Source organism: Syngnathus typhle, linkage group LG17 (genome assembly GCF_033458585.1).
Source record: "Syngnathus typhle isolate RoL2023-S1 ecotype Sweden linkage group LG17, RoL_Styp_1.0, whole genome shotgun sequence".
Classification (NCBI taxonomy): Eukaryota; Metazoa; Chordata; class Actinopteri; order Syngnathiformes; family Syngnathidae; genus Syngnathus; species Syngnathus typhle.
The window spans coordinates 5113827-5137468 of record NC_083754.1 but is presented as its reverse complement, the minus strand read 5'-3'; the positions used below and the strand labels follow the sequence as shown (position 1 = coordinate 5137468).

General features: G+C 42.6%; 2 protein-coding genes across 2 annotated transcripts; both read right to left on the bottom strand.

Moving 5' to 3' along the window:
• Window positions 1-3126: 3126 nt before the first annotated feature.
• LOC133170645 (SH3 and cysteine-rich domain-containing protein 2-like) lies at window positions 3127-9336 on the bottom strand. The gene is made up of 10 exons (XM_061303720.1): window positions 8982-9336; window positions 8404-8498; window positions 7829-7913; window positions 6789-6904; window positions 6613-6682; window positions 6033-6106; window positions 5868-5959; window positions 4957-5008; window positions 4304-4444; window positions 3127-4090 (listed from the first exon to the last, which is right to left on the bottom strand). The coding sequence occupies exons 1-10, from the start codon at window positions 9310-9312 to the stop codon at window positions 3992-3994; spliced, it is 1155 nt and encodes a 384-aa protein (XP_061159704.1). The 5' UTR covers window positions 9313-9336; the 3' UTR covers window positions 3127-3991.
• A 5967-nt stretch (window positions 9337-15303) lies between these two features.
• fbxl20 (F-box and leucine-rich repeat protein 20) lies at window positions 15304-23193 on the bottom strand. The gene is made up of 15 exons (XM_061304266.1): window positions 22627-23193; window positions 20902-20963; window positions 19968-20022; window positions 19814-19888; window positions 19648-19742; window positions 19496-19564; window positions 19234-19329; window positions 18899-19025; window positions 18755-18829; window positions 18512-18642; window positions 18361-18421; window positions 18234-18278; window positions 18089-18145; window positions 17791-18003; window positions 15304-17686 (listed from the first exon to the last, which is right to left on the bottom strand). The coding sequence occupies exons 1-15, from the start codon at window positions 22666-22668 to the stop codon at window positions 17579-17581; spliced, it is 1311 nt and encodes a 436-aa protein (XP_061160250.1). The 5' UTR covers window positions 22669-23193; the 3' UTR covers window positions 15304-17578.
• Between the last annotated feature and the right edge of the window lie 449 nt (window positions 23194-23642).

Below are 23642 nucleotides of genomic sequence, written 5' to 3'. Positions count from 1 at the left end.
CATCTTAGTTAGGTTCGAAAGTAAACCATGCAAAATTTCACGGGTCTTTGCTCTTTGTTTTGATGCAGCATCTTTAAAAAAAAAAAAAAACACGATTTGTCATCCTGTCAAGCCATCATCTTCCATCATGTCTTCCCATTAGAATTTGGGTTCTTTGTCATCTGGACGACATCGTTAAACGCCGCCACGCTGGCCGTACATCAAAAGCCACTGTCGATGGCGTCTCCTCAAAATTCATAGCTTCTCCACGCTTGGGTCAAAATGGTCACACCCGTGCTTTCTTTGTCTGCCTGCGAAAAGACTCCATAAATTAGGTGTATTCATTTGAGCGCATTCCTCCGTGACTTTAGAGGAGGCTTCGGGGTGGATGTAACCTTCATCGATATTTATCTTTGACCATCACGGTTCACTTATTTTCTCGGTTTGGTCAGAAATATCATAATGAAAAATTGTTTTTATGAGATGTTTGAGTGCCCTTGGAAATCTCAGGGTTCCAGAAAAATGCCTGTGATTGACCTATGCGGTAATGTGACCCCAATTCAGCCACCTCATTGATCAAAGCAAGCAAGAGCATCGTGTTATAATAAAAAAAAAAAAATTCCATCCTCATGCCGGCGCCAGTTTGCCAATTATAATCATTCATCAACAGTGCCAAGCAGCCTAGTGGAATCCTCTGAGCACGGAATAGGCAAACATTTCCCTGTGGCGCTCCGCTTCTATGTTTTACATCTGGATAGAGCTGATAAAAACACATCAGAACTTTTATTTTATTTATTCATATATTTCACCCACGACCCCTGTGGGAACAAGCGGTACAGATAATGGATGGATGGATATATATTTTAATTATAGTGGGTTGTTTCACACACATTAGGAAAATCCAATAAACAAGTGTGTTGTATTTAAAACTAAGCTAGTGACTGTTTAATATCGCAAGTTAAGTGAGTTGAGGAGCTTCATTTAGACAAAAGTAGCTCTTCGCCTCCAGTTTGTGGCATGTAAAGGCACCTACAATACGAAGCTCAATTCTTTACAAACTCTCCTCTAGGAAAACAACGGAAAAGATATGACCACGACACAGATTAGCCTTGAGGTTTGTAACGTCATCCTGCCGACAAAACGAGTCATCATTTGAAGGCATTCATTTACAAATAACAATAAACGAGTCCCGTAAACACAAGCTGACGTCACGCGGACTGACAAGCAGACAAACAAGTCACTAGCGCGCACGCTAATTCAGTTGTTTCTCGTTACAGCCCATCAGAAAGATGTCGAAGAGAGACAGTGCGTGTGTGTGTGTGTGTGTGCTAATCCCGCAGACCCACAAACAAAGTAAACCGAATTAGTGACTCAAGACCACTAAGGTCTTTCTATCTCATTTAGGCTCAAATGAAGTCGTGCGTCTTGTCTAAAAGAACCACTTATAAAGTCTTCTCTTCCAACTGTGTACCAATGTGAAGTTTAAAGGATGACACAAGCTGTGTGTTTGTGTGTACGTGTACAACGTGCGCGCTGCAGGGTCAAAATTGAGATTAATTAGAGGGAGAACATTGTGAACAAACGTAGGGCATCCGCTGACTCACAGACTCATTAGGTGTTATTCTACCTGTAATTAGTGCCAAAGGGAAATAGACTTCATTTATTTTCTTCTCTGTATACAGGGGCTAGCAGGCTAATGCTAATCAGATATAATGAGATCGGAATCATTGTCCTCTAAATGTGGCTACAATTCAGAGTACATTTAGAAAAAAAGGGGTCATGAATAGAAAAGAGTTTGAAAAACAAGTGATATTTTCATTTCAGTTTCATTTTACGAATAGAGGATTTACCGTATTGGCCCGAATATAAGGCGTTTTTTTTTTTCGTCATTTAAATAAAACTGAAAAAGGGGGGTGTCGTCTTACATTTGGGGTCTAGGCAAAGGCTTTTTTCAAACTTGAGTCTTGAAAAAGAGGGGGTCGTCTTGTAATTGGGGTCGTCTTATATTCGGGCCAATACGGTATATGACAAAAATTGAGTTTTGCATGGGAGGGACATGAAGAGAAGTGGCTATTGTTTACTACTTGATGTCTTGATGGCAAAGACAAAAGATTGCGCTTGTGTGGGTGAGCTTGAAAGCGTAATGAAAGGTTTTTCCTTTACGCCTCTGTCAACGGCTATCACCGACATGTCCCTATGACAGTGTGCATGTGTTTGTGGAACCTGTGATTACGTGAACCACAATTCTTTTTTTTTCCAGATCTATTTTTGTATCTAAATTTCCTCGTCATCTAGTCATGTTAGCAATTATTCTGGCCGCCCCAAAAGAACATTGCGTGTGTGTGTGTTGAATTAAATGTTTTTCTTTAGAGGAAATAAGGATAAAATTGCCACCTTGTTTTTTTTTTGCATGATATGAATTAACGTCGCAATTTAAGGTCTCGAGAAATTTGCGTCATTTCCTTTTTCTGCACTAATTGTGATTGGCTGGTTAGCAAAAGAAAAGAAATATTGATGAGGCACTTAGCACGCACGTACTGAAGTGCTAAAGTGCTGCCAGGAATGATTGACAGAAAATGCACAAAAGTGCAATTATGTGAGACAAGAAAGCCTTACAACATCAAACCATTTGGGGGAGTTTTATCACCTAGTCCCAAAACGCAATGTTAACTTTTAGGAAGAAAACACTTTCATGGCATGACAATAAAAATAGTGTGGCACTCACTCACAATTATGATGCCTTTACTGCGAAATCCGTCCAGCAACGTTCCACATGAAGGATGTTGTGAAAGGTGGTGATGCGAACCACAGAGCAGGATATTTTCTTAGTGACGTCTTTTCCAAAGGGCACCAATGGCATCCAAAAAGAAAAGTGTCACGATAACCACTGAAATGGCATTTCAAATACAATAACAATATTAATTGACTGTTTTTTTTTCTTCCTTCCGGGACCTGGAGTCAAACATAACACAAAGAGATTTACACGTCTTGTATTATCTTCACTTTAACAAAATCCAGTTAGCTTAATGCTAACAAACAGTGCAAAACACCATAGACAGGCTAACGAATAGCAACGTTTTTTTTTTGATTTTGTACAAGAAGAGCCATCGTCCGCAATGCATCTCCAGCCATTTATTGGAAGGGGCAAAATTTTCAAAAGACAATAAATGACAAAACATTGATGTTTACAAGCTTAACATGTGGACCGAATCCAGTTACGTTCGTGTATTGACTGTTCAATGGAATACAACACTTATCATCTCAAAGTGGGAAGAAGCTAGCTAAGCTCCGCCTAGGATGAAAGGCTTCCGTCTTTGATTCCACGCCGGCCTCACGCAGGGACGGAAGCGAGGTGTCCTTTATAAGGGACCGGCGAATGTTCCCGCATGAAAGCCAGACGATGGGAAGCCGAGCAGTAGGTGACTTTGGATCGGTGATGACTCAGAGGGTCCGTGCAGACACCGTCTGAGCGTACGCTTCAGCGCACACACTCATTTTCTTCAGCTCATACAAACGTCTACGGTCTCTACATCCTTTGTATGGAAATGAGACTAAAATGGCTTTTTTTGCTTGAACAACTTTCACACAAATCTATCTATACCTCCACTTTTTAATGGGATTTCTTTTTTTCTTGTGGTGGGGCGTTCATTAGACGTCACATTAATTAAGTGTTGTGACCTAACTGAGCAGAGTGTAGCGCACAAGGAAAGGTTTCGGCCTGTGTTGGTCCAATGTAAAACTGTGATTTAAAAAAAAAAAAGAAATCTTTCGTATCTGCCCTCTCCAGCTTTGACATTTTTTTTCATGCGTTTGATGGAACACAGCAAAGCGTGTAGGAAGAAGGAAGCGTGTCACCCCAGTGTAAACAAACAAGAGTCCATTTTGTTATCCTTTGAGACTTACAGTGAAGAGACTTGGCAAAGCGTTTTTTTTTTTTTACGGTCCACGTCATCGGTGCAGAAAGAAGAAGATGGAAAAAGCCAAAAGGAGGTGTTGACGATACCGGTGAAGCTCAGATCTCCTCGATGGAGAAAGCGGGGACCAGGCCTCGCTTCTTGCCGCTGCTCAGCTTCACCAAGGTTTCGCCGTCCTCACGCTTGCCCACGCAGATCTGACAAAAGGCAATTTATTAGGTACACCTCAAACAGCTTTGCTGAAGCTATCTTGGAATATCCACCTTGTTCGCTAACAACCGAGACGGTTTAAAAAATCGCGACAATGCGGAATTTTTGAGCGCGCAAGCACAGAGGTTTAGAACGTCGTCGCTCGGTTGCCGTGGTTACCACCACACGAGCATTAAACAGCATAAAATGGGTTCGGGTACCTGCGCCTCCTTGACTACCATGTGTCCTCTTTCCCGACTGCCGGCGGATGTTCCCTGAATGACGCGCCACACTCTCTCGCCGGGACGCACTCGCTGCACAAAGTTGGCCGGGAAAAAGCCGACCTTGTCTCCGCTCTTGCCCTGGAGGAGGCCAAACAACAGAAATCCAGTTAAGCCTTGACTCGTTCAATTGACGGATTATTTGTATTTGCATTTCTTAATTAAAAGAAATATATATATTTGAGCGCGTGTGTGTGTCTGTGCGAAACCCGTGGCAATAATCACTCCCGACAAGCTAAAATTGTTTTCAATATATTTGCATAAACAGCTGAAACGGTCTGTGCGGCCATATTTCACACATTATTTCTCATCGCATACTTCACAGCTTGTGAAGGGCGGAGTTTCGTGTGCATCATGTGCTCACAACAATCACGGCTGATTAAAAATGCGGGAATTGATGAAGGCCTTGATAGGCTGATTGCGTCTACACACACTGGCACGCTCATATATGCAGACCATTTTTCTATTTTTAGACTAATCTTCGGAACAAATGACTCAATTTGCATCCGAGCAGGTGCACTCGATTTTAACACCTTTGTTATCATATGCGCAGCTCGCACGCGGCAAAATTCTAATTTAGTCGCATCACCCACCTTCCACCACTCCTCGTTGGAGTCGTCTGTGACTTGCACCCGATCACCGGGGCTGGACACGATAAGGCGGAAGGAGGATAATAGAAGGAGGAAAGTGCGGATGGGGGAGAGAGGAAAGACGGATTTGTGATAAGCACATAAAAAGCAGGACAAAAAAAAGTCAAGGACCCCAAAAAAAAAAAGTTCTTGACTTCGACAAAGGAGGCTGAATTACTTATGAGAAGAACTAAATCGTAGAAAACTGATACGGGAATACGTGGGAAAACTTTAAAGGACAATATTCCAAATTCGCAATGCAGAGACTGTAAAAATCATTTTTTAGAAGGTTTTAACCCTCCCGCAATCTTTAACTTGTCAAAAACTTGAGACTGTAGGGAAATGTTTTAAATTACAAAAAAAAAAAAAAAGAATTAGCTCCAATTATTGGAAGTTATAACCCTTTAAAGAACTTTACATTTGAACACAAACACTAGCAGCAAATGCGGACGACTTACAAGACTCACTAACACACAATTTGTCGAAAATAATCACGAGTTACAGCTCTCGACTCCCAAAAGCGACAATATTACTGTCAAGTTACCTCTATTAATTATGAAAGACAGAATCAGTAGCCAATAATCAATTCTACTCATGTCTCATTTTAAACTCCATCCTTCCCTTATCACTTCTCTTTATTGCTTCTTTAAGAATCGGACCAAATTCAAAACCCATTTCATCCAACGGAATAATTTAAACACAGCAAAACGCCTCCTACACCTCAATATCTTTCTTCTCCTTCCATCGGGCTACGTGGGCGCAGTGACGAGCTGGGGGTGCATAATTAGGAGTCCCCAAACGTGTCTTCTGAGGACGCTGTGATGAAGTAGGAGGGACATTTATGATCAAAAACAATAACATGCCGGTTGACTCACTGGAGTTCCAGGTCGTTGTGCTCCTGAGGCAGAAAGCTGTAGAGCGCCACATAAGTGTGCATGGAGTGCACCTCGATGCGTTTGGCGGGCGCCTGGAAAGGGGAAGGAGGGAGTCATAATATGAAAAATTTATTGAAATGAATGGGGAAAAATTCATCCACGCACCTCAACAGGCATCTCGGTTTGACTCGCAGTCTCGTCGTCGTCCTTCTCCATCTCAATGTCAGTAGCGACGGAGTCTGGAACAGAAAACACTCAAGTGTGTAAATGCACATGCATGTAAAGACAAGAGTGAACAATTGACTTAAACAATAGAGTAGAACGCAATTTTTCAAATCGCAATGGCTGCCATTTGGGGGGTTTAAAAAAAATCTCTTCTTCTAGATGAGTCATCATGTTTACATAGCATTTATTAATTTACATAATTCATTTGCCTACAAAATCACACAAGCTTAACCTTCCAAGATCAAAACAAATCAAATCAGATCGCAGATTCATTTATTGCTTGTGATCATTCAAATATTAATGACTCATTAAATAGCAACATTGAGGGGTAAAATGAAAATTAGAGTAAAAGTTGAAGTACGGGCCATATTGTATTTAAAAAATTTCTTGGGGGCCAATAAAAAAATGGACCACATGTGGCCCACAGGCCGTAGTTTGGACACCACTGGTCTAAGGTAAATACACGCTAATAATATGTGTTGATCTTTGCACGTACACAACAGATAAACACTGCCATTACCGCCTGTCTCCTGGGGGATGTCTTCCTCCATGCTGCACTGTCTCTCCTGCCTCTCCTCACCCGCCTCACCCTTTGATCAACAACAGCATACACTCGATGTTAATTGAAACCTTTGATGGCTCAACACAAAATTGAAGAGCTCAGTTTGCGCCTCCTCGTACGCCCGCCGCTCGTACCAAACTGCGCGTAGGCGACTCGGACATGCTGCCGAAACTGGAGCGGCTCATCTGCGCTAGAGACGTCCCGTAGCGCAAGGCGGCGTACACCGGGTCCATGCGTGCCCGCCCCGCTTCTGAAATCACACACACAACATGATGGGGATATTGTGGCTGTATATAGACATGGTGGAATAATGGGGAAGGGAGAGTCTAAATTTGGCTGGGGTGACCCACTTTTGAAAAAAGCTAAGGTGATGCTGCTTTTGCTTTTTGTCTGGGCCTCTAATATTTTTGGGGGGTTATTTCCATGATTTCTTATGATGTAGGTTATTTTTAGCCCTTAATCGCAGAGATGGAAAGGAAATGACAGCACGAGGTGCTAAAGCTTGATTCGGAGCGACATATGTACCCATGTGTTGACCTATCGTACAGTACGGTGGCCTGTTTGAGGACAAGTCAGCTACGCTTAATGTCGTCGTGGACTTATGTGTGGTATTTGTAGTCGGCTTGTTGATTTTGAATAGGTCGGGTAGATGAGTGATTGGATTATTTTGTGTGTACAGTGATCCCTCGCTTCTTCGCGTTTCGTTTATCGCGGCTTCACTACATTGTGGATTTTTTTTCCAAATTAAAAAAAAACATATAAAAGTCAAAATAAAACTTTGAAATTGACGAAACGTGTAACCTTTAGGACCATGTACCGTAATTTCCGGCTATAAGTTGCGTTTTTTTTCCATAGTTTGGGTGGGGGGTGTGACTTATACTCAGGAGCGACTTATATACATATGCATGTTTTTTTTTCACTTTTTTGGGCATTTTATGGCTGGTCCGACTTATAGTCCGGAAATTACGGTAGTATGGCTCCAAATGTTCGTTTACATTCCGTTTTCGCGTGTTAGCACGATCGCAAATAAGCATCTTTCCGCTAACTCGTACTCCTTGTTGGTGACCCTACTTTGCGGATTTAATTTATAACGGGTGGTTTTTGGAACCAATTATCTGCGATAAACGAGGGATTACCGTATATCTTCACATTTCCAAACAATACTCACACACACCTTGACTGGGCTGGACTTCCTTGACGACGGACAGTTGTTCAGTGACGAGCATCGGCGAGCTGAAGTTTCGCTTGAAGGCGCCCGACTAAGAGGACAACACAGAGCATAATGATTTTTGTTCAGCTTCCATTAATTCTATCTCCGAGACCCCCCCCCAAGCTGTCATTACGGGAGACTTCAACCGAGAGATTCTATCGAATGGAAAACACACTGGCGTCAAGGAACATCTCACTCGGCTCTAGCGGCCATTTTCAACACTGGGCTTTCTGACCAGGCTGTCATTTCACACCGAATTAAGCAAATAAGTGTCGCCGTCTTGGCTTGCAAATGAGCTACTCTGTCACATTATGGGGAGAGAACGCATTTGTGATGTAATCAGCTTCTTGCTTTTGTTCCTGCCAAGTCATTTGAGTTTTTGTAGCCACCCCGTTCTTCTTGGACTACTCCAGATATTTTTATCCACTTGAGTACCGTTGACGTGAAATGCCGTCAAGTGTTTGTTTTTTTATGAGAATGGACCAACATGCTGGTTTCATTTGAGTTTTTTTTTTTTTGGTGTGTGTGTTCTGTCGCACCTTCCCGTGACATGGCTGCTGCGAGAGTTCCGAAGTGCACCACAGGTGAGCCGCCAGCTTGCACGTTTTACACCGCAAAGCTTGTTTGGAGTTTCCTATGTGGGAAGAAAGAATAGAAATAAATAAATAAATACGTCATGGTTCACGGTTAAAAGCACGGCAATCTTGACGGTTTTTAATAATTTACAAGCACTTTTTATTCCCTATTCTTTGCCCATCGTGTCGTAATTATACATGAGCGCCTCTTCGGCTTTTCTGACGTGTTGATTAAAACAGGACGGGAATGCAGAAGGCTGCAGGGGAGCCGGATGATCCATCACATAATAAAAATAAAGATAGCGGCCATGCTGAGGGGAAAAAAATTAGAATGCAGGAAAAGAAGAACAATTTGTGGTTGGCAATTCATCAATGTGACGACACAAAATAGAAGTATTGCATCACAGTCAAGTCAAAACGATGACCACAATGAGGGAAACATTATTTCTGGAACTCCCTCATTTTTTTTTATCATAGAAATGTTCGACCTTGCAGAAATATAGGTCAGTAAGAATGTGGTCGGTATGTTATCATGGTCTCACCGAGGATCATGTTCTTGCAGAGCTGGCAGCTGGTAGGCTTGCGAAAGACGTGATTGTGGAAGCAGTGCATGATCTGAGGGGGCTTAGGGGTCAACGACGGCGACAGTCTGAGCGAGGGCGAGCGGGAGGCGATGGATGGGTTGGGGCTGACTGACGGCGAGAGCGACGGCGAGGCCCGCGACGAGCCCACAACGGGCGAGCCCGTCGGCATCAGTTCCAGCGGGGGCGGCGAGGGCGACGAAGGCGGATCGGGCTCCGTAATGAACTCCGGGGGGAGGCGGGCGTCGCTGTAGGAGCGTTGGAAAAAATTCTCGACGCTCTTACTGCGCATGAACGACAGCGAGCGCTTCAGTTTCTGCAACTAAACAAGCACACAGAGAGCTGATGAGAAAAGAGGAAAAAAAAAAAGGCAATAATGTTGCACATTTTGCGAGAAAAATTGGACGAGCCTTCGGGGAGGGATTCGGAACAATTTTTATGATTTCATTCCGCTGTGATACAAGCACCCCGTGGTAAAAAGAACACGATGAATCCCACATAAAATAACATCTCGAAAAAAAAACCCACAACCCTCAGCTACAAACTGTGGACAAAAGTATTGGGACACTAATGTTGGATAAGAACCATCACACAGTTGTGGGTACTGACAGAAAGCAAATTCCATTAGCGATGCAATATGAAAGAAACGAAAACAAATCCGTCGACACACTTCTCACAGTCCTCCCAGAAGAATGATGCACATTTTTCCTCCATTTCCACCTCCTGGAGGTGTCACATCCACATAAGACCCTGTTCAAAGCCAGTTTTATTGCAAACAGAACCAGATAAGCCGCTCAGTGAACATCCTCACACATGAAGGGGTGTGCCAGTGGGCACACATTTACGCCTTATCTCAGTGGCGCTGGGGCTATTGTGTCAAACGGGCCTTTATCATCTATCAACAGCCTGTCCCAGGCTAGTAATCTGATGGGAGGCGGTGCAAAACGACATCAAATTGTTGTGTGTCACACGTAATGACAAAAAAAAAAAAAAGCAGCTTCGATGACGGATTCCGTAAACTCACACGAGAGGCCTCAACAGGTCGTATCGATCTGGCAAGATAAGCGGATCGCGAGTTTTGCGCTTTTTGGCCGTTTGGCAATATGAGGGAAGAAGACACAAGCGTAATCCCAAGCTGTAAACAAAACACAAAAACATGCGATGATGTAACATAATTGGGCTTATTCCAACTATTGCAATTTGTTTTTATGCTGTTTTTTGTTAAATTGGAAATGTAATCAAGTAGCTCATGTAAGGGAGCCATGATTTTTAAAGCTTCATGTTTATGTCTGTCAATTAGAACAAATGACTGCAGAACTGGAGCGCGCATCTCAATTACAATTAATCGAATCCACAGCGAGCTGGAGAGAGAAGAGTCTCCCATTCGGGCTTCCGTTTCACCATTAACAGATGAACATTTGTATGCGACATGTCAGATGAAATGTTGGGAATGGAGTACCGCTACGCAAGAGCGCACAGTGGTGTCAATCAATACGTAGGTCATCCGTACAACCCCGCAGAACTGTAAAAGCCGATTATACTCATACACAATCAATCGATGAGTCACACAGCAGATATAATTCAACGTTAATGCTCCATTGTGCGGCTCTCTGACAGAAATATGATATAGAAAGCATGGCACCCGACGAGTCATCAAACAAGCTCCGCCCACAACCAATTATTCAAAACGAGTTTGGCCGATTAGTGTCATGTTTCTTCTACTTTGAGTAAAAAGTTAACAAATCTAAATGATGATAGTATCCCCTGGAAAAAAAAAAACTTCAAAAGAGCTCAAGGAAGAAGAGCGCGGTGTCATTTTGGGATACAATCTTTCACGCTCTAACTAGGCCGCCTGATCTCAAACAGCAGTGTTCATTTCCATGATAACACACTGCCGCCATCCTGAATCAAATTTGGATGCCAGGTCTTGTTTTACCATATTTTGATTGTTAAAAGTGTTGATTATGTTTTTGCCCAGTGTATGAATCACAGAATGCTAAACTCAGACTAATAGGAAAGTACAGGTGTCAGAATCCTCGATTTATTTATCTATTCCAAGCAATGACCTATTTGTCCCCCATCCGATGAGGAAGCGATCCATGTACAAGATCAAGCAAGCACGCAGCCAGTTGAAGACGAGCACAGGACTATAAACGGCAACGTGAGTCGCTCCCATTGTATTCCATCAATGAACTAAAATAACAGCAATGAGCGATCGCTCGCTCCTGTCTGCCAGCCTTGGCAACGCACCCGCGGCAGGAGAGAAAAAGAAAAGCCAGTCTGGTTAATCCTCCGCCTCCTCTTGACATCTGATAGTCATCTACAAAAAAGGTGTCAACTACGCCGCGGGTGGATTTGAGCAAACTATTGCGATGGCAGCGACATTCCCTGTCATTTTTGGCCAATTAAATTCAGCATACGTACAATGTTTGGATGAAAGGGTGTCAAGATACTTCTGGATGTTGGGCAGGAGCTTGTTTTAGCCTGGGTTGTTCCGGAGATGCACTTGTACGCGTTATTTATAATGTCATTTTGTTGTTTCATTTCTTTAGTTTTTCATGTTCATAGTTTGGTGATGCTCATTCCAAATTCCATCACTGTGACCGGAAATGTAATAACGATAGGAGAGGAAATGGAATACGTCCACCACGCCAACAAAAGATGAAAGGAATAGATTTTCAGTTTTGTTCGTCTCTTGGGTGGCATTTAAATGGATTCATAGACTGTAGTTTTGTAAGACGTGAGCCAAAAGGCAAAAATCTTTTGGACACGGATCACTTCACGGTCCATCCCTGAAGAATCGTGAAGCCGCCGATGAGTGCTTGTGATGCAGACCAGTGAGTCGTGCGAGCGCTTTGTTGGTGAATATCAGCACACAGCAGCAGATGGTGAGCAATAAAACTGGACGGGAGTCACTTGGCTCCAAGGAGACACTTGTACTAATCACAACCACCACATGACTCATATGCTCCTCAGCATTTTTTCTAAATGTTTTTTTAAATCAATCATATCAAAAAATTATCGGATTATTGGGGTGTACGGCATGTTGAAAAAGAACCCCGCCCTTCCCTCACATACAGACACTCGCAATTCTAATCAGATAAAGCCCGATTATTGAATGTCTCTAAAAGATTATCCTGAGGGATTATCCTGTGGTATGAGGGGAGGTGTTAAGAATGAAGTTTCATCTCGATATTTCATCTTGGAAAATCGTAACAGTTCAATACGTATGACCATGAATCTTTAAGCAAGCACACACATACCAACAATCGGATTTAAGTTTAGCATTTTTTCTACCTTGCTTATCAAGGCTTGATTTTGAGATTTCTCTAACTGATTATCCTGAGTCATTGTCTTGAGAAGTGGGGTGTGCTATGAATGACTCCCCCTCTCCTTTCTGATGAAGTCAGGAGATGAATCTCAAAGATCATCGTCGATTATCCTGTGGTGTGTGTGTGTGTGGGGGGGGGGGGGCATTGATTTGTTATTTTAGACTGTTTTACACATGCACAGAAAATCTCAAAAAGAGCTGACATGTATTTTCTGGGATAATGACAAAAAAGACATCAGCATCGACCAGTTTTACAAATCTACACACAAACACACGCACAGGTTGCAGTGTGTGCTTACGTGTGTGTGTGTGATGACGCCACATCTCATTTATAAATGTACTACCCTGATCTGTGATGTCATCTGTGACCTCTTACATAATTGAGAAACAGGTGGAAGAACACAGTGCAGGTAAAACAGACGCAGACACGCGCGCGCGCGCACATACACACGCACACACATTACCGAGAGCATTCATTGCTATAATAAAGTGAGTACCTATGATACTAGAAATAAGTTTGGAAACCTTACTGTTTCTTTTTGCCAAGTAAAAAAACAACAACAACAATGACTACAAAATCCAAATTACTAATCTATCTTTACAAATCTATTCCGAGTTCATTTTCGTTTACCTTGGACGGAAGCGGCTGGCTGGTCAGTTGAAGCTGAGAGTCGTTTTCCATTTCACTGATCTCTGTCATGGTCAACTTGGAGGAGGAAAAAAAAAAATCACACCTGAATATGAAAAAGAATCACACTTAAATCCAGAGTGAGGTGGGCAAAGAGTGACCCACGCGGGAATATCACAGCAAGCGTGGATGACACGTCGAGTCCCGCATTGCGCGCAGCCTCCCCACGCCCAGAAATACTGCACTTAAGGTGAGCTGAGAAATCTAAAATAAATACATTGTCTCCTGTTGCACCGTGGTTAAAGGTGTGCCTTTTTGGTCAGCGCTAACGGCGCGCGTAAAATCAGTGCGTGTGCACGCGACGCCTACTCATGCGTGTGTGTCGCGCGATTGGCCGGCGTCTTTTACAACCGCGCCACGAAACAGCACGCACGCACCACTAAATACTCGCCGTCAATTGGACTCTTCTTTTTTTTTTTTTTTACATGCGCACAGTAATTATTACAGCAACATTACTTTAACTGTAAAATTACAAAGTAGACCCTTGCATATTCTTGGTGCGGCACCTGCAGACTTTTAAAATGATATGTTATTACGTGAATTAGATATATAATTAAATATAAAGAAATAAGACGACTACAGACTGTGTGTTTAAACAACTTTGCCTCAAGAATGCCCGTTCAACATTACAATAAAAGAGCCGTTAAGCAATGGAGATTTCAAAAAAGGTGGAGCAACACAGACCGACAATATTGTAATACTCACATATATTCTTTATCCTCAGCAATGACTTGTTTCCAGCTTACTAAGAAAAGTGGTCTGTTGTACTGCCCCCAGTGGCCATGATGGGTACAACAGAAGGATCAGCACAATGAATTAAGCATAAAAGCAAACAGTTTAATTCTTTACATTTTGTTTGCTATTTAATGTGCAATATCAGTGTGCTATTTTCCTTTTTTTTTATTTTGATTAATTTTTATTTTCGTGATGATTATAATTATGCCATTTGAACCACCCCTTTGTAAACAGGCTAGGATGTTATACGGGGAGCTACAGAAGCCTATGTGGGGCAAAACCCAACATAAACCAACAGCGGATTCAGAAATCAGCACTTGACATGTTTCAAGCCTTTGCCACAAGGCCAAATGGATGATGGGTTCCACATTGGGTTTAAATATGCTGCTTACCCGCACACTCCTGGGGTGTGCTCCTATTGATCACTCTCATCCCTCCGCCTTTAGAAAGAAGCAGATGAAAGATTGAAGCAATAAGGCGCTGGACACATGCTGCATCGAGCCAATAAAAAGATACAAACAGCAGCATCGCCTCTTTGGTCTTCAGAGAGGGAAGATTTGTTGTCAGCCTTCATTATTTCTTCACTGACTAGAGAACATTTTGGAAGTGAAAACAATCATTCCAAACAATTGTCAAGTGTGTGGATTGTTAAGGCTGTAAACTCCAACATGAAAAAAAAACGGGTAACAAATTGTAAGCTTAGAAAATAAAAAATGACAGAAAGATTGACCATCAGGTTAAAAAAGGTGGACTCTACTAGTCCCTTTCAATTTTACAATGAAATAGAAAAATCATTATTCAAGTCATTACAGAAGATCCCTGCTCCTCGCCGCTAATCTGCATCAAACATACAGTCACTAATTACCAAAAGATGGTTTTGGATGGGAAACGATAAGTCGTATTGTTTTACAAAATGATATCGCCCCCTACTGTCTTGGAATGTATATTACATGACTAAATCAATCGCTTGTTCCAGCCTTAAAAGCGCAGCAGGTCAATAAACATTCAAGTGCCATAAAAAAAAAAAAGTTCAAAAAGGCTTCGTGAGGTGTGAAATGATCCTCTTGTGTGCTGCAAAAAAAAAAAAAAAAGTTAAAGGCGCAAAACAGCCGGGAGGAATTGCTGCAGGTGGAAAACACATTTGAAATTCTCCTTGCAGCTTTTCATCTTTGCACAGGTTGAAACACTGCTGGAAGAGAGAAAACAGTGTGTCACTCCAAGGGGGAAGAATAAAAACAAAAGTGGGACACAAAAGGACTCAGGAGACGTGAAGGAGATGGCAGTCACGACGGTGGACGTCACAATCCAACCTCAGGGGGCGGGGCACCACTGCAAACTACACCCGGAATAATAAAACCTAAAAATAAATCAACGTGTATTGAAACATAAATACAATATATAACCTACTGGGTACTAAAACGTTGTAATAGGTAGAACCAAAAAGTATTTGTTACTCAGTTACACAAGCTCAATGCTTCTATCTAGTGGTCAAAAGGCCAAGCACACCTTGTAACAAAACTAAACCAGCCTTAATAATATAGGTATAGATTTATTTATACATACATATTCATTTATATCGGTTAATTGTACAAAAAAGAAACTGAAAAAAGGAAAAAAGATTTACAGTAATTAAATGAACTACAGTCATTGTCAAATTTAAATATCGCCCATTTGTCAATGAAGAAGGCGTCTTATTTGAGTGGGGGGGGGGGGGCAACAAGGTGTGATTGGGTTCACCTCCTGCAATTTATTTAACTCCAGTGTTTGTTTTGAAATGCAAAGCGAAACGGGAGTTTGCGGTTTCGACGTATTGGTCAGCAGACGGTAAATTCAACGTCAACACATGGGCCAGAAATCTCTGTCGTGCATTTCAGAGATGACATTTAGACAAGCGGCGTTGACACAAGGGGACTGCTATCAAATTTTCCAGAGTTTGCGTTGACACTTTGGTCCACGCGCTCTTTAAGGCGTTCCTCCAGTCCACGCTTTCCTTTCCCAGAAGCTCCATTTTGACATTATCCCTAATCCATCGTTGTAAAACCCTCGCTGGAACAAAATGGCTCAGGCGGGATTACACAGCGCTCATCCCATCTTGCATTATCCGACAAAAATTATTAGAATCTTCAAGATTGTTTTGCCTTGGGGACATTTGCGTTAACATTCCAAGTTTCAGTCGCGTTTAGGGGAATTTGCGAATAAGGGGAGGGCGACATAGAAATAAAGAAGCTTTTTTTTTTTTTTTCCCTTCAAAGTGGCACGTCATAACGGACGAGCCGTCTCATTCAGGGACATTCAAGAAGTAATATCGGGGAGAGGAAGAAAAAAAAAATCCTAATTACAATTGCACCTGTTCTAGACATTTACGACGACTATAAAAACACATAATCTCAGAGGAGACACCGAACGCAACACAAAGCAGGTGCAATCGGAGCCACGTCAAAAGAAAGAAACAAGGCAAAGGAAAGGAGTGAAATATAAAATGAGGTGACAGCTCCATGTTGGAAGGGGCAAAAAAACCAAAAAAAAGGTAGTATGGGGGGGTTCAATACTTCATGGGTCCATCAGAACCAAAATTGGTCTGGACCAATCAATTGGATTCATGACCCTACTACCCTTTCGTTCAAGTCAATGAAAATCAAAGCAAAACAAGATGGTTGGCTTTTTCTTCCCGTTGATCTTCCAGAGTCTTTTTTTTTTCCTTTAAACCCATCATCATCCTCTTTTTACAGTCTTTCCATTATTTCATCCATCGACCCTCGCTCCTCAATTTATGTACTGTACATTTGGGTTAAAACAAATAATAACGAACGGAAAAAGGTGTCACATGCAACATTTGGCATCTTCAGTCCCCAAATGTGTGCTGCTTTTCATTTTAGAAAAATAGTTTGTCTTTTCTTTTGAAGCACATAGAGACAATAGAGATGGAGGGGGGGGGGCCTCAGTGGGTTTGTGGGGCACATTGTTAGTACAAACCGAATACGTTTTGAAATGTTCTTCTTTGTAAACAGTCTGGATGTTTGTTTGTTTTTGATAGGTGCAAAAAGGAGACAGCTTGTTTTTTTCTTCTTCTTTTTTTCAATACATTTTTGGCTGCTGTTCACCGGCTGTGTCGCTTTTTTTTTTTTTAAGAGGGTGTGGGGGTGGGGGGGCAGACGCTGACTCGGGACTTTTTTCAACAGTGCAGGATGTGTGATGAGAAGCTGTTTTTTTTCCATCCCATCCATAGCAAGATTGTTTTTTTAAAATGTTCATTGCATTGCTTTTTGCTCCCCCCCACCCCCCTTTGTCATATACATTCAAGCAAAGCCAACTTGTGCAGACACTGTGTATGTATGTGTGTTATATTTTGAAAGCTCATCCTGGGGCCATATTGAGTGGTCCAATTAGCAAAGTGCATTCTGATGGTAATTATACAATTGGATGGTGACCAGAAAAACAAAATCGGAGGTATTCTGAGGTCAATGAGGTTATGTCCATTTCGTAGAGTGATTATCCTCTGGAACGATCCTAGCTGACTGTAGTAGAATGCAAACATTTACACCGATGGACAATTTAGAGTGTTCAATAAAAATATCGTGTGTTTTGGGAAAATGGGAGAAACCCTCAGAAGTGGGGGAAATAAAACGAAATGTGTGGAGTGTGTTTGTGTGTTACCCTGCACTGTTTGGTCTCTCTGCAGCTTCTAAAGGGGGATGCAGCATCAATGTACTGCCTGGCCAGATGGTGGTGGTGGGGGGCTTGTATGGGAGGGACTCCAGGAAACACGGGGCGGAGAGGGAAGACTGACGTCGATGTCTTTTTGCATCATAGCACGACGCAGCAGCGGCAAAACCTCTGGCGGCTGCCCCCAACTGAGGGCGGAGGAGTCACGGGGGCAAAGTAGGCGTGCACTTTGATGTTAGGCAGGTGGGTCTGCAAAAAAACATGGTTATATATATATGTGTACAGTGTAATTATTAAATATTCACCAATTTAAAAAAATCCAGACTCCAATATTGTCAGGAGATAACACTCACTCTTAGCCTCTTGATTCCAGCGCGGGTGATCTGCTGACAGTCGTAGAGCTCGATACGATCCAGACTGTGACAGCTCTTCAAGTGCTCCAGCGAGGCGTCCGTGATAAGCGGGCAGTTATCCAGCTCGATCACCTCCAATCGATCGTGGGCGCACGGTCCGCTGCCCAGGTGGCGGATGCCGTCGTCGGTGATGAGCTCGCAGTGAGAAAGACTCTGCGGGGAGAAGGTGGCGGGAGGGGCGAAGGGCAGCCGTGATGCGCTTGCTGTGTGTGAGTCAGCGAAAAAGCGTAACACTCACCAGAACTTGCAGCCGAGGGCAGTAGATGGAAAGCTGTATGATTGTTCCATCTGTAATCTGAGTTCAAAAGGGGGGGGGGGGGGGTGATTATTGCAGACTGACGTTAACTGTCTATAAAATGTCCGTAGCGGTGTTGTCTCCTTACCTGCACACATTCTTCTAAATCCATCTTTTCAAGAGCGTGACAATTCTGTAAAAGACATTTAATAGATTGCAGTGACTTTTGTTGCAAATTTGTATTTTTGGACATCAATAGTTTTGTATCCACTCACTCTTGCTAGCGTTGTGAAGCCCACGTCTGTAAGTTGAGAACAGCGGGCCACTTCTAATATTCTAAAAAAAGACCATTGGGTTGCAATATTGTCACTCACTGTCAGTCATTGTCTTGACGTGATTTGATTTTGAGATGGATTAAATTGCTACCTGAGGCGGGGGCAGTTCTGCCCGAGCGCGTGCAAGATGGCGTCTGTGATGTTGCCGCAACCCGACACGCATAGCGACTGAAGACGATGGCAGCCTCGACAAATAGTAATGAGGCCGTCGTCTGTGATCTGCTACTCGTGGCCGAGGCAAAAAAGTTTAATACACGAGAAAAAAACTACTGTTGAAATGAATGACGATTCCCAAAAAGATTCCAAAGTTACCGTACGTATCGAGTGCGCTTACCGAGCATGTCTGCAAGTTAAGCGTGACCAACTCGGGACAGTTGGCCCCAATATGCTTCAGTGCTTCATCTTCTAGCTAAAAAAGGAAAAAGAAAAATGAAGTGAAACTAAACCTGAAAACATGAACAAAAAGTTCAAGTTGTACCAGTGTGCAGCCTTTTAGGAAAAGGCCCTTGAGTGCCGGACAGGATCGAACCAGGGCCTGGATGCCGTCCTTGGTGATCTGATCACACCAGGAGATATTAAGCTGCTCCAGAAGTGGACAGCCCTCACTAGAGTGGGGGGGGGGGGGGGGAGAAGTCATGTGACAGGCCTTATGAAAATAATAAATGGCAACCCCACTAGAAAAACAAGTCCATTCTAAGTGAGGCTCACAATCTGGATTTAAAGTGGATTCAGATTTAGCAGTGTGAATCCGATTGGACAAAATAGGTCGTTTTTTGTTCTTTTTTTAATACACACATGTATTCTAGTACACACCTGAGGGCTTTGAGTGACAAATTTGTGATTGAGGTACAAGACGCTAGGTCCAGGTGCTTCAACTTTGGGCAGAACTTGCTCAGGCTATTACACGTGCTGCAAGGACAAGGACAAGGTTTTGCCATGTAAACGTCAATCGACAAAATTTGGAGCTCTTTTCAAAATAGATAAGATATTGAGTGAAAGACGGGGAGCTAGCATTAGCATTGGTGGTTAGCTCAACTCAATTCAACTCGTGCTCGCTCGATCCAGTGTGCCGTACCTGTCGGTAATCTTGGTGCAGCCGTTCAAACTGAGCAGCTCGATGTTTCTGCAGTTCTGTGAGAAAGTCCTACGAAAATATAGACACACAAAAAAAGCCCATATGGATGCAGCCAAATTTCAATTCACCTCTCTTCCAGGCTGCCTTCTCACTTCAGGGCGCTGTCCCCCACACCGAGGCACCCCCGTAGGCTCAGCTTCCTCAGGAACCCCCCGCATCGCTTTGAGATGTTCTCCACCACTCGGCCCTACCAAAAAATAATAATAATCATACACACAAAGTCTCTCCTCATTCACCGCAAAATAACCCCAAGCCCACCTCGATGTCCCGTTGAAAGTCAAAGAGGTCGATCCTCTGCCAGTTGCTTCCGTCCAGAGCCAGAACATTCCAGGACTGAGGACGTAGACAAAACGGTTGTCATTGGACACAAATATACAAACTGGACTTACAATGATATGCATAACTCTCTCACCCGCGAGACCTGGGCACAGCGACACAGCGTCACCACATCGAGGAAGGAGAAGATTCTACAACACAGACAATGACAGTTAGGATGACCGGTAGTACATTTTTTTGCACGCAGGAAATCATCTAAGCTAGTGGTTATCAACTTTTTACATTTTGGGACGGTGTTGATTATTCCCGTGCATGCACATTGATCATTTGCTCCTACTTTTAATTCACAATGTGGATCAGCAGATCAGCACAATCAATCATGTTTCTCCTCCTCCCAGACTGAGGTCACCTTGCAGCCTAACAACTTCACCAACTGCAAGCAGCACCGTAGGACGCTACGAGCCAGTGAAGGGTGTAATAGTCCGGAGCTATTGAAGTCGAGAAAACGTATGGGCGAGCGAGACAGAGGCTTGAGTTACGGCCTTCATTTTGCTAAGAGGCTTATGTCCCTCCAGAGTCTGAAAACAATTTGAATGTTGTATAACCTAAAGGCGTCTTTTTAATCAAGCATCCAGGGAGCGGTTGGGAATAGGAGAAACGTGCATCCCGCTGTTCGGTTGATAACGTCGCCGGAGGGCATGTCTGCATTCTGTGTTTGTTTATGTTGGAAGACAAATGTGTCTTATGAGTAGGAGATCGAGGTTTCTCTGAGAGTCAAATGGGACAAATTATGAAAAACTGGACTTTTTAATTGCTTGTATACAAATAGCTCTCTGGAGTACCTGCCCACCCATCAAGTGTGAAATTAATCATTTTTATGGGTTAATAAGGATTTTTTTTTTCTCTCCTTGTGTTTATTTTGCTTCCTCAATTTCATCTGTAAATGGTTTTATGCAAGGACTATGTCTGAAGCTTTGTATTATTTGAATATTCGGAATAAAAACAAAACAAATGATATCTAACATTAGTGAGTTTGGCATTTGTTAAAAAGAATTCCCAACCTCACTTACCGCAGCAACAGCTCCTTAGGTAGCTTCTTATTGATGACAGCCTCGTCGCTGTTTGTGAACATCTGCAAGATGCGCCAGAATGATTGCGTCAGCAAAAGACCGCTCAAATTTACTGAAGGCTAACTGATGATACTGTACAGTAATCCACTTAGAAGTGATATCTTTGACTAGCACTGAGAGGGCAGTGAATAGGTGATAAAGAAACAAAACAAAAAACAGCAGGAAAGCAAGCACTTTGGACAGTTGATAACATGTTATCGGTGGAATATATTTTTTTTAGCACCTTCTTATTATCTTTGAGAGTCTTGGAAATACATCAAATCATCTGTGGGTAATACTAAGAGCAATGTTGTAAGATTATGACATTGAATAGTAGGTTGTGGTTATTTATAGTACTTTAAACTATTATAGGAAATTATATTTTTGGGAGGGGAGACAATTAATCATGTTCTTTTGGCCATTCACAAAAGGGCTCAGTCCGTAGCCCTCGCGAATAGCTCGGGATTACTGTAGTGTATCATTTATTGTTCTATTGTATTTCTCACATGCCACCACTTTGCAAAAATCCCTGTTCCTCGATTTGTACAGATGCTACATAACTGTAATGACTTTAAACTCAAATAAACAGGAAAAGAAATTGCACTCAGTAGGTTAATTTGAATTGACATTATTTCAGTATACAACAAACTCTTTTTGATATTTTTGCTTGGTGATGATTTTGCTCATATAGATAAATATGTTTCTAGCTTCAGTAAAGGTTGGAAAACAGAGTGAAACAAGAAATATTCGAAGAAATAAGAACCAACCCGGAAATGCACTTGCCGACAAACACAAATACTTTTACTTTGAAGGCAGACAAAATACCTTTTGCTGTTTTCGTATGCGCTAGCTTAGTGTAGAACTCGACCGCAGCTGTTTGACCAGTAGGATAACCGGCCTGTATATTTAGCCGTTGTACCCATTCATCAAAACAACGATAAATAAATGAAATAGCATAAAAAAATAAAAATAAACCTAAACAAACCCCATACTCAGTTGGAGTAATGCACGCCCCGCCGCATTTTTAGAGAATAAGTTCATCCAAAAATACACAACAAGCAATCGAAACAAAAATAGAGAATAAAATCGACGTTTTTCTACAACCGCAAAGCCCCGAGTGACGTTTCCACGAAGAGTCTGTGGGCTCTATGTGGTTAAATAAATGCCTGTTGATAAGGTAAAGGGCCTGCGGTCGGCTGTCAATCTGGAGCTGCAACACCAAACCGAGCCGACCCTGCAGCACAAAAACCCGACGAACAAAAAGTCCATTATGAGCCACACACCCAAATATCTGAACTTAAATTATGAACTAAAACCGGATACGTCGCTATGAACTGTGGTTTTCCGGGCAGTTTTTGCGTAGATGTAGCTTGGCTGTGTTTTGTTTTGACGGCGCATAGAGAAAAAAAGATCCAGGGACCTTTAACGCACCACACAATGATAACAACATGAGCCGACATTTATACCGCTTTGTGTCCTCTTCTCGTCGATAAAACAAGTCAACCAAGGCCTTGTTGATGTTAGCACAAAGCACCGCAGCTAATCCCAAACGGTGCTTGACCCGCGTCAATGTCGCCGTTGATTATTATTTTCGTCCACGAATGTAATAATGGTGGTCCAGAGCGAGGCCCTGTGACGTGATTAAACGGCGTGTCAAAGGTTTGACGGGGGCCCAGGTGAACTCACCTCAAAGCGGCTCCGCGAGACGCCGTTTACCTCCTTCCCCATGTTGGACGCCGCCGCTTACCGACTCGGTGACTTCGGGTACGGGTGCAGTCGGAATGCAGCAGACGGGGACGCTCTTTTTGCCGATTCCCATCCACGGCTATCATGCTACCGTCCTTCCCGGAGTGGGTAGCTTGCTATTGAACGCCACCAACCGGGCCTACAACACAAACGATAGCTTCTTGCTTGCCATAAATAAAAATAATAGCGCTGTGTGGTACGGGCAGTAGCCAGCCTTATTGGCTTTGGTTTGCCCTCCCTCTCCTTTTCTCACTCGCTCCCTCCCCATCCACGCACACAATAGCCCGACACATACATCGCGCATAAATAAAGATGGAGGAATATAAAGTGCAAGTCTGAACGAAATGTAACTATTGATCAAATTGACAAAATTGCAGAATTATTTTTGTTATACTACAGAAGCCAGGGTGATCTGGCTTTCACTCTATAAGATTGAAAGCCAGATCACCCTTTTTCCACCATGACATACATTATAAAAGATCACTTGTGTTTTCTACTGACGCAAAAATCATCTTCTTGCATGCTCACTTGATTCTAACAAGTTTATTTGCCACCGAGTGCTCTTTAGGAACTTTTGTTATTGCCATGGGAGATGGCTCTTCCTTGTTTCTTCAGGACCACGCCCTATTGTGACAGCAGAGCCAATCATCATCTAGGTTGTCAAACCCGTCACTCCTTCTTGTCGCTGCGGATTAAATAAAAATATTTGGAAACGTTTTGATTTTTTCGTGATGATAAATTATTCCATACATATCGCCTACATCTTACTCCATAGTTGTAGAGGTCACTTTCTTGTTTTTCCTGGAACACGCCCCCGTTTTATCATAGCCAATCAGGATTCACTTCTTCATATAGTTATATTTTCTCATCTATGAGTTGGTTGCGTATTTCCAAATTTTAACAGTCAATTCTAAGTATTAAAAAAAATGCTCTTCGGCACTTTTTTTCATTGCCGT